General features: G+C 41.0%; 3 protein-coding genes across 5 annotated transcripts in view; 1 reads left to right on the forward strand and 2 right to left on the reverse strand.

Annotated features, from left to right (window-relative positions):
* ttc3 (tetratricopeptide repeat domain 3) overlaps nucleotides 1–1,719 on the reverse strand; it is a 32,336-nt gene extending 30,617 nt beyond the window's left edge. The window contains exons 1-3 of one of the 3 annotated variants that reach the window (XM_049017630.1): nucleotides 1,581–1,719; nucleotides 611–654; nucleotides 76–247 (exon numbers count right to left, since the gene is read on the reverse strand). In XM_049017630.1, the coding sequence (XP_048873587.1) occupies nucleotides 76–247; nucleotides 611–647 (209 nt within the window). In that variant the 5' untranslated portion in view covers nucleotides 648–654; nucleotides 1,581–1,719. The remainder of the gene's footprint in view (nucleotides 1–75; nucleotides 248–610; nucleotides 655–1,580) is intronic. The other 2 variants (XM_049017628.1, XM_049017631.1) reach the window with 2 other exon arrangements.
* Nucleotides 1,720–1,744: 25 nt separating this feature from the next.
* On the forward strand, nucleotides 1,745–4,946 carry LOC125745128 (phosphatidylinositol glycan anchor biosynthesis, class P). Its single transcript, XM_049017640.1, has 5 exons — nucleotides 1,745–2,030; nucleotides 2,886–2,977; nucleotides 3,294–3,366; nucleotides 3,499–3,617; nucleotides 4,377–4,946. The coding sequence occupies exons 2-5, from the start codon at nucleotides 2,896–2,898 to the stop codon at nucleotides 4,493–4,495; spliced, it is 393 nt and encodes a 130-aa protein (XP_048873597.1). The 5' UTR covers nucleotides 1,745–2,030; nucleotides 2,886–2,895; the 3' UTR covers nucleotides 4,496–4,946.
* A 2,673-nt stretch (nucleotides 4,947–7,619) lies between these two features.
* Nucleotides 7,620–10,046, reverse strand: ripply3 (ripply transcriptional repressor 3). Its single transcript, XM_049016200.1, has 4 exons — nucleotides 9,489–10,046; nucleotides 9,140–9,200; nucleotides 8,848–8,921; nucleotides 7,620–8,360 (listed from the first exon to the last, which is right to left on the reverse strand). The coding sequence occupies exons 1-4, from the start codon at nucleotides 9,608–9,610 to the stop codon at nucleotides 8,198–8,200; spliced, it is 420 nt and encodes a 139-aa protein (XP_048872157.1). The 5' UTR covers nucleotides 9,611–10,046; the 3' UTR covers nucleotides 7,620–8,197.
* Between the last annotated feature and the right edge of the window lie 36 nt (nucleotides 10,047–10,082).

The raw sequence follows: 10,082 nt of genomic DNA on the forward strand, positions 1-10,082 counted from the left end.
AAAAAGTCAGCATGTGAGTGAGTCATAATATTCAGATAACATCGTAAAGCTAAACTAAATGTGCATCACTCTCACCTGAGGTCCAGAGAGTGCATCAGTTCCCCCCATGGCGTCAAACCCTTGATCTTCCACAATGGATGTAGAATGTCGGACCAGAATGCATGTAGGTTGGCCAAGTACAGCGTTTCTCTCTTCTGACTGACAGGAATGTCGGACCATCGTTTCGCAATCTCTTCCACCTTACCCCCTTTTTTTACACAAGACATTATTTTGAGAAAACAGGTTCTTGCACAAAGGCCCAATGGTTCAATCACTCTGCTAACCGATAATTTGAACCAGCAATCTTCCGATCATATGCACAGTATCCTAACCCGTAGAGCCACATAACACCCCCAAAAAAGGAGCACTTTTTCCATAATTTACATTTAAATCAGGGTAGATGCCCTATAATACCAGTCTCCCTCTAGACACACCAACAGCACACAAAATTTCCCAGGTGAGACATTAAGGGTTGAATCATTCAGATACAGTCAAAGGTGGGGTGGAGGAGAAGGGACTGACAATAAACACTATTTCATAAAAAGAAATAAAGACTTATTACGTTTGTTACCTGACACATCAAAGGAATACGCCCCTGTAAACGCCATGTATGTCCTAGGAACCAGAGAAACATAAAACAAAGTCAAAACAATGACATTATTCTAGAGCATACAATATATTTTAGTTATTATATTACGTAATGTACAAAACTACTGATCTGGGGAAACTGGCACCCGACTTGACTAAAACAAGCTTCATGGAGTATGTTTTGACATACTACGGCACAAACTAATAGTCATTTTTATCTCGCTTATACGTCGTGGTTAGTGTCGGGACCTGGATTCATTCAGATCCAAAAATGAGACTTAAAAAAAAGGCCTAGTAATTTACAGTAAAGCTGAATGATGTTAGAAATCAGGTGAATACCCTTTAAAAATAAATATGTCGGTAATAATCAAACGTATAATGGCAAATGGCAGCAACGGTATTAGAAACACATTAAGCAGTAAAAATTGTGGAATAGCAGCTGCCACTGTTTATGCTGAAACATTCAGTATTTGTAGAAACTGTTCACTGTTCGTACTGACTTATGTCTTAATTTGAATGTGAAGTTCACCGTTTAACGAACTTCTACATTTTTCTTCCACTGCCTTGTTCAACCAGAACCGGATTCCTCAAAATTCCTAAACGAATTACGTAATGCCGTTTTGGCTCCAACGTTTCACATCTAGACAGGCAAATGCTTTGTTACCTCGCTTATAAAGTGTCCAGCTCCTACCCATTAGCTATATTCACCGCTATTTATATTGAGATAACCAAAAGCTAAGCCTCCGTATCAAACCGCGTAAATTCTGTCATTTCAGTGGCAACAGTAAATTAAAACGTGACACTTCGCCAAAGTGAGTCTCCACCTTTCAACCTATCAGAAAAATGGATTAAGAAAACAAACCGCACTATAAGCTTATTTAAATCTCGAATTATAGACGAGACGTAACAAATATCCCGAATCATAAAGTCTCTTAATGTGCAAATTGTCATACCACAAAACAGTACAAGTTTGGAAAAACAACCGTCACTTCACATGTTGGCTTTTCCTCCGTACAATCGCATGGCTCCGGAAACAGGAAGTGAAGTGGGTCACATGACTGTGGAACGTTCTGTTTGAGACTGGACGCCAGCGAATCCCAGGGCTCGAGCCCGTCATTTGTATGACGTAGCCTGTGTGCTTTCCGGAAGTATGTGAGCGATCCATGTGTGGCCGTAGTTTTATTTCTTTTTTAATGACGATTTCTTAAAAATTGTGCATTAAGTATTTTGTGATGTTATTCCGTTGAACGTGATTAGTTTTCATTATAGGTCTTATTGCCGACGTTACATCAGATGTTCATTTCCTCAGAAAAATGGCTTTCCTGTACACCTGCGCCGTTCACTCTGGGTTTTAGGTTATTTGAGTTTTGCTGCATCATTTAACAAACAAACGCTAGATTGAGGTAAGCTGACGCTTTCTGGAATTATCTTTATTTTTAACCAGTTACCAGACAAGTGGGTGGGCGTTATTGCCTCTGAAACCTTGTACGCGATGAGAGCCCTACTTTAGTCTCCCGTATTTATTTTGCTATGCATATACATATTCTGATAGCATACGTTACCATTCAGCAGGTCTGATACAGGTGGAATGTACACTGCAGAAAATGACACGTGTATTACTTGAGTTAGGCAAGGCGCTATAGTTTTCAGAAACATTATATAGTTTCAGGTATAGTGAGCCAAACGATTACATTACTACAACTGAGTGCGAAATGTAGTGACAGTTTCACCCGTGCATAGTACCGAATTATTACAAATTCACTGGGCATTTTCCACTCAAAAGTACAGTTCCGGGTTCGTTCCCCGGATGCAAACCAGCAACTTCCAGTCATGGGTTCTTAACTAGTGTGCAGTGTTGTGCTTAATATTTTTACAAACACTGTAAATTATTAGGTCTTTATTTTCTGCTGGTGATGTAATGGAGAAATACTGATACTTGACACGTTTGACATTGGCACTTGTAGGAAATGGAGGAGAATTTCAACACAATTGGTTTGAAGGCTGAGCTCTTGATTCTCAGTGTCTAATATCCCAAGTCCCAAGTTTGCTTGTATACTTTTAATTGAGAATTTCTAGCTAACATTTGCTGGCGTAATTCTGATAATGTGAAGAAAATGGCTGTTGTGAACTGGGGAATTTTTTTTTATTTAGTCCTGCATTCCTGAGTAAAACTTTCCATTGTCTACGCACTGAACTCTAAATATTCAAAGTGTCAGACTAAAGTGAGTCATTTCATTTCCCTTTTACCCTTCAAACAGGATTGACATTATGGTCGAAAACTCGCCCTCTCCTCTACCGGAGCGGGCCATTTATGGATTTGTCCTCTTCCTGGGCTCTCAGTTTGGTTTTTGTAAGTGTCATTAATGTGTCCCTGAAAGATCACTAGCAGGACAATCTGTACATTATCTCTCTCATCCGTGTGTGCTGTCTTACATCAAGTTTTATATCAAGTCATCAAAAACCCTTGGGTATCAGTGCTGAATATGGTCGACTTGCACTGTCTTAGTTAAATCTGAGGCTCTGATCTTATCCCATATCATACCGAGCCTTTCAGTTTCCAGTGCATGTTGGTGCTTCATGCAAATGGGTTCATGGATAGCTTGATTTCAGATTGCTTCTTATCATCTGCTGTGCTATTAGCATCTTTCATTTGTTTATTGTTACAGGTCTGTACATGGTGTGGGCGTATATCCCAGAGTCTTGGCTAAATTCGGTTGGCCTCACCTACTGGCCTCAAAAGTGAGTAAATGAGAGTTAGTTTGGACTGTTTGCGTCATGTGACTGTAAAATTAGGCTGAACGATAAGCATAAGGTTGTGGCATAGTTATGCCTGCTGTCTTTCATTTGGCAGTGTAACATTGCTTTCTTCAGGTACTGGGCCCTTGCAGCTCCGATCTATCTACTGGTCGCCATCACTATCTGTTTCATCCTTCTGTTTGGTGTGAACATGATTAACACCGCCCCCCTATGGTCAGTGGACACTATCACAGGTGAGACCCTCTGCCTGCACCTTATCTGTCCTGCCTCTACAGTATAGTCATCCATCCGTCCATTTTCCAAGCCGCTTATCCTACTGGGTCGCGGGGGGTCCGGAGCCTATTCCGGAAGCAATGGGCACGAGGCAGGGAACAACCCAGGATAGGGGGCCAGCCTATCACAGGGCAAAGTATAGTCAGTGAGTCTGTATTACATTTTATGTACAGCGGGGATGGTTTGTGGCTCATTGGGTTACAACAATGTACCTGTGCCCAGAAGATCACCAGGTCAAAACCCCAGGTTGACAGTGGTTCCATCATTAAGCCCTTGAGCAAGGCCCTTAACCCAAGTTGATCCAGGGCCTGGCTGGTCCTGCTTTGTTAAATGTACGCCACTTTGGTTAAAAGCATCCGCTAAGAAAATATATTAAAATAATAGATGAGACACTCTTCACGTTATCTGACTTAGACTGAATGTTTCTGGGAACAAATGGCAATAGAACATTTTAAATACCATTAACAACCACACCCACATTCAATCGTTGAGAAGATAATGAACCGGAACCCAGGCTTATTAGGTACATTATTTGCACCCATTGAAAGTCATAAATTAGTAAATATTAATGCTTTCAAATATGGTCTGATGCTTCTTAGAAAGTAGAAACCTTTTTTTCCGTAGTTGATGTGACTCCATAGACCCTGAGGTATATTGACCATATCCTGTTGCTAAGTGGTCATCTGGTGATGAATTTGCTGATTCTGATCTCTCTGCAGACTGTTATGCCATGAGCCAGCAGGAAGACGACTGTGAGAAGCTCATACCAAGATTAAAAGACGTCTCCATCAGCGAAGTTAATCGGATATTCTATCTGTTACCTCACAAATGTCACTGATCTTCCAGATTAAAAACCTAAAACGTGTTGTTTTTAGTAATTTCCAGTTTTTTTGTCTCTAATTTAAATAACTTAAAACAAAAGAATTGTATAGCCAAATGAAAATACATATGTAATACAAAAAAGCTGCTGTTTCTGGTGTAATCTTTTAACAAATCTAAATGAGAATCTTTCGAATGTTGTAATAACACACAGTAATTGTATTAATTTCTTTTTTTTTCTTTACAATTATTCAGCATGTGAATTGTTCTTCACTAACCCAACCATCTTACATCCACTTGTTTTGTACCGGTTTGCAGGTGACTTTTAATTATTATTTTTATATTTATTATTTTTAAATAATGGCATGTAAAGTGTGTATATGTTAAGGACCTTGTCTGTCTTCCTCTTCCTCACTGTCTAACAGACATGTGATTCCCTTCTATGTAAAAATACAGTGTGTGTAGTAACAGAGGAGTGAGTTATGTCACAGAAGTAGCCTGAAGTGGCGGCGTGTGACCTTGGGGTCGGATTTGATGACTTAATGCGATTGCCAAGGCCCGGCGATCATGGGTAAACTCGCCATGGTAACCGGAATCACTCCACGCCGTGACGTTTGCCGAGGTTTTAGATCATGCTCTTCCATCATGGCCGTGTGACAGGACAAAGATCTGACTTGCAGATGAACCCCTACCCTGAGGTCATCATAAACTCAGCTGCTCCAGTTGGTACCTGTGCTCAGTCACTTTTTTTTTTTATTTATTTCTTTTTTAAGTATTTTAGGCATTATTTAAAATGAAGGTGTACCTGTAATGGTAGATTGTTTGATGCAACCCAAAACAGTTTAGATAAAGATTGGCCCAAATCCTTCCCAACATGATGACATTATCTTCCCCTAGCTAAAAGCTTATTATTATTATTTTTATTATTATTATTAATACTACATTTTATTTAAAAGGCGCCTTTCTAGCACCCAAGGACACCATACAATAAAGCATAGAACCATAAAATACAGAGAACATAGAATAAAATGAGTTTGATAAAAAATAATTGTAATAATAATAACAATAGTTGGGGGGTCAGGGTAACATGTTACTACTTTTTTGCACCTGGCCCCCAGCACCATCCAGACCTTGGTGTCCTAATGAGTTCAGTGCAGTTCATAACCTGTTGAACCCCCCCAGCCCCCCCGACCATAAGTGAAATGGTCCCCCCTCTATCTCTCCATCAGCCGGATTTTCACCAGGGCTCTTCAATCAGTCTGCTGGCCTTACGTGCCCCCAGTTGCCCCTCCCTTGCCGTCTCAGCCACTCTTCCAGGGAGGGACGGATCTCAGCCACTCTCGCAGACCGACCCAGGGAGGGGGGAGGAGGGGGGGGTGGAGTGCGGGGTGCCGCTACTGCAGCCAGAATCTCAGATAAAGCATCAAAAACAAACAGAGCCCAGATCAGATGGCCGTCCTGGTGTTTAACCTCCTGCATGCTGCTGTGTCTGCCACTGCTGCGTGTAAACCAACCCTGCTAGGATGATGGAAAGGCCACCGCCGACCCTGGCAAGGGGGGGCTCGGCCGCACTATCAGCTGAGCCCTAAACTTGCCCCCTGACTCACCTTCACCCGGCGCTTTGATCACTGACCTCTTTGTCCCGATAGATTAGTGGCTAACTGGCATTCAGGTTACTTTTCTGACGCTCCTCATTTTCATACGTCGATACGTTAATAGTCTGCAAGGCCCCAAGCTTCGAGTACATCGTGATGTCACAATGTCCTTCAATGATGGCTTATTCCTGCTGTGCGTGTTGTCATTCTTTCGATAACAAAACCGTTCCTCTTCCTAGTTAATCAATGCTGGGCAAAATATCAGCGGATGACTATGTTAACTGGTTTATCGTGGATATGACAAGATGAAAGATAATAGATCAGGGTCCGTGTGGGTCTTGTAGAACAGTGGTAACCCAAAGCCAATTGTTTGTGCGATATTTGCGTGGTGTGAATTTGTGACAGATGAAGCAGTGTGACCTCTGGACGCAGTTATCCATCAGTTAAACCAAGGTCAAAAGGTCAAAAGTGTGACTCAGTGAGACTGTGGTATCAAAGACTCATAGCATCAAGCTGAGGAAATGCCACGCGAGGGTGTGGTCCACTGCTGAGCTTATTTTCCCTCTTTGTGTGTTTTTTGTGTAATTGGTTGCCAGTTCAGTTTTCTCCCAAATCCAGCTCCATCTTACTTGAGCACCACTGTAAGGATTTTGGGCTAGGAGGGTCGTGACCCACAGGCCTAAAGTTCACAGGTCGACCAGCTGTCCCCTAACCCTGACCCTCATCTAGAACGTCCCCAGATGTTCCTCCTATATGAATTTTTAAATCCTAACGCTGAAAATTGATATCTGTAGCCTAAAATGGATCCATATTCGCATAGTCATGCCCTTGCATTATAATATATGACATATATTACTTATTATTAAAGATTCACTAGTAAAAATATTATCTGTTCATTCAATTTATTGTCCATTTTCAACCAACAGCCATTACAGCCAGAGCAGCATCTTAGTCCTTGTAATTTTTGGGAGGTTTTATGGATAAATGATTATTGAAAATTAAATTTGCATTGATTTTTTTCAGCTCATGCTAACATTATGATGAACAATTTCCATGTTAGAACTATTTCTACCAGGAATTTATGGATTTGTGGAAATACCTACAGTAATTTAAATTACCATGATCAGAATTTTTTTTCCCCCTAGGCTTATATTGCCTTGCTTACTTTAAGACCTTAATACTAAATGGGGGGCTTTGCTGTCGAGGAGGGTCTGCTTTCTGGTAGGAGCACATGGTTTATAATCATAGCCGCAACACATTTAACAGTATTATTCACCAAATCTGCATTTGTTTGATACTTCCGTGTTTTCATTCCTAAAAATGACATTTACACTAAAACCATTGTGACCGATCTAAAGTATTATTGACACACTTTGTAGTGTGAAGTTCCATTGAAAACGATGCTTGCATCCATTCAATACTCCTCTTAATGGCTAGCTTGTCTAATAAATAGTTACCCATGTAATGTGTCCATGCAACGTTTCCTGGTAGTGTCTCATTAATATAGAAGTACGAGTTTCTATATGAACACAATAGATAATAAAGGTCTGAAAACTAGAAAATACTCTTTATTAAAAACAAATGAGAAAATATGTAACGCCAAGGCCCACTAACCAAAACCACCAACAAAACATGAGTATTTACATTTTATACATTTTCACCACACAGCCCAGAAATGATGGATATTTCACATTTCAGAGATGTTTTTGTGTTGTGGTAAAACCTCCACATTCTGTTTTGAAAAGATGCAACCCGATAAGCAGACTGCTGCACAGCAACCGCGGTATTTCAATGAGACGCAGGGACACGAAGGCGCCGGTTGTGTTACGCCGTCAGCAGAGAGCAGGATGTTGCAGAGGGATATGCAGCCACGGTCAGGTTAAAGGTCTGTTTACCCTCCTGCAACACAAGCGGTGAATCCTCTGTGTGGTCACAGGGTGGCGGCGGAGTGTCCCTGCCCCGCTTCCTGTTTGCTTCTGAAGCGATTATCCTCCCCGGGTCCTTGACACGGCCAAGGCGTGTTTCCTGTCACCCCGATGCTCCGGCGGCAGAGTTCACTCGCGGCGCTGTTTCCAAAACAGCGGTGGCCCTCCGCTCCGACAGATGCCGGCTGGGGGCCAAATCCGCTAAGGCTCCTCCATCACCTGTGCCTCTTCCTCCTCATCTTCATCCTCGGAGCTGGAGTCGTCGTCGTAGAAGTGGAGAGTGGCCTGCACTGGGAAACTTGCCAGAACCTTCCATCCTAAATGGGACAGGTACTCCTGTGCTTTTGACTTGGGCATACAGAGTCTACAAAGCATAACACCGTAATATTAGTACTACAACCAGCCACATACATTCATACAAAAACCAGGACTATGTGACATGAATACAACTTGATGACACCTAAAGCAGCAGCTTCAGCATTAACTCGGACAGTAAAATAAACATACAAATAAATCTGACACATTGTTATTTATCTGTACATCTTTTTCTATATTTATCAATGTAAATTTTTAAATAACTTATTCAGGTGAGCGCTGGGATTATACATAGTTCTGCTATATGTTTTTTATTTAGTAAAAATCGTTTTATTTAATTGTCTGCCTAGTTCTTAGGCCAATTAGAATTCGTTTTAAAATTAGATTAATTTTAACAACATTACCCCACATTAGTGCTAATTTTGCAAGCCTCCCGGTCTCTTCAGTCAATGTGTCCTAGTCAACTGTCAACTCTTATGCCATCACTAACAAACCTAAGTTTCCGATAAAATAAAAACATATAAAGAACCACAAACCTGACAGGGTGCTGGAAGCCGGAAGCGGATTTTGACTTCTGTCTGTTAGCAGATTCCAAGCTCCCAGAAAAAGACTGGAAATTGATCAAAGAAAAAATACATTTAACATAAGAAAAAAACTGCACTTCAGGAAAATCCAAAGTTTCCGACTAAATTTCAGTTCAAAATGTATATTTTCTCCAGCGCGTCAAAATAAATTTACAGACGCGTAAACCACCTGTACAAAAAATATGCTGCCGTTTCAATTCATCTTTAACTATTTGTTTTTAATTATTGTGTAGACCCAGTTTACCTTTTGGCGCATTTCATTGTCTCTACTTGTCAATACCCAAGGTCTCCAGATCACGGGGTAACTGTCAGAAAAAAAGATAATATATATTTATAACACTTTACTTGGAGGGCAAGAGTAACGTGGCAATTACTTAAGAACAAATCATTAACAAATATAATATATGAAATGAATGAATGATTGAACAAACATGGAATCAATACGTAACTTTCAGTTTAACTAATGGATAAAGTTAGAGTGCACGATTACATTATTTGTGTCCCATTGAACAAAATGTTTATCAAAATATCTGGTAACATTTCAAAATACAAAAGATGTATAGATTTTGTTGAGAATGAAGTGGCAAACTTACCTTTTGGTTTGTGCGATGGGAATGGGCGGCCCGGGCGTGCCACTGCTGCAGCGGTAGGAGCGCATCTCACGCGTCTTGGCGTGCTGAACAGCGGACTGGCCATCTAAGCTGTGTGGGAGCATCACGCTTCTCTCAGGAGACTCCTCAAACTGAGCGGTGCCCCAAAGGCAAGTGCAGTTATCAAGGCTTTCACATCAAATCCGTCCACTTGAGTAAACAAGTGGGCTGGCTGAATAGGAAAGGGGGGACTTGCCGAGATTTATCTTCTGCAGTCAAGTACCTGTCTGCATAACTTCGGTCCAAATAATTACTGGGTTGAGTCAGGTTATAGGTTAATAAATGGTGGTTAATGCAAAGGGATGTATATGTAATTTCATAGAGTTTAGCAAGATAGTTCATTTAATACATTTATAGAGACAAATCTGCAGAAATGCTGTACTGTGGAAAAGTTAATTTGCTGCTAACGTTTAATAAAGAATATTTATATTAAATAAGAAAACTTTAATTAAAAAATATTTTTGTCGCCCCCTGGCGGAGAACCCAGCAGCGCGCACGCATGACCTCCGTGCGCGTCGCCGTGCGAATGACGACACT

The sequence above is a fragment of the Brienomyrus brachyistius genome, chromosome 6 (assembly GCF_023856365.1).
Source record: "Brienomyrus brachyistius isolate T26 chromosome 6, BBRACH_0.4, whole genome shotgun sequence".
NCBI lineage: Eukaryota > Metazoa > Chordata > Actinopteri > Osteoglossiformes > Mormyridae > Brienomyrus > Brienomyrus brachyistius.

Excerpts from the sequence above, each read along its gene's own strand:
- LOC125745128 (XM_049017640.1), top strand. The coding sequence starts at position 2,896 with ATGGTCGAAAACTCGCCCTCTCCTCTACCGGAGCGGGCCATTTATGGA. Across the intron at positions 3,367-3,498 it reads CTCACCTACTGGCCTCAAAA|GTACTGGGCCCTTGCAGCTC; the intron begins GTGAGTAAATGA and ends TGCTTTCTTCAG. Across the intron at positions 3,618-4,376 it reads GTCAGTGGACACTATCACAG|ACTGTTATGCCATGAGCCAG; the intron begins GTGAGACCCTCT and ends ATCTCTCTGCAG.
- ripply3 (XM_049016200.1), bottom strand. The coding sequence starts at position 9,610 with ATGCTCCCACACAGCTTAGATGGCCAGTCCGCTGTTCAGCACGCCAAG. Across the intron at positions 8,922-9,139 it reads ACAATGAAATGCGCCAAAAG|TCTTTTTCTGGGAGCTTGGA; the intron begins GTAAACTGGGTC and ends ATCAATTTCCAG. Across the intron at positions 8,361-8,847 it reads GGCTTCCAGCACCCTGTCAG|ACTCTGTATGCCCAAGTCAA; the intron begins GTTTGTGGTTCT and ends TATGCTTTGTAG.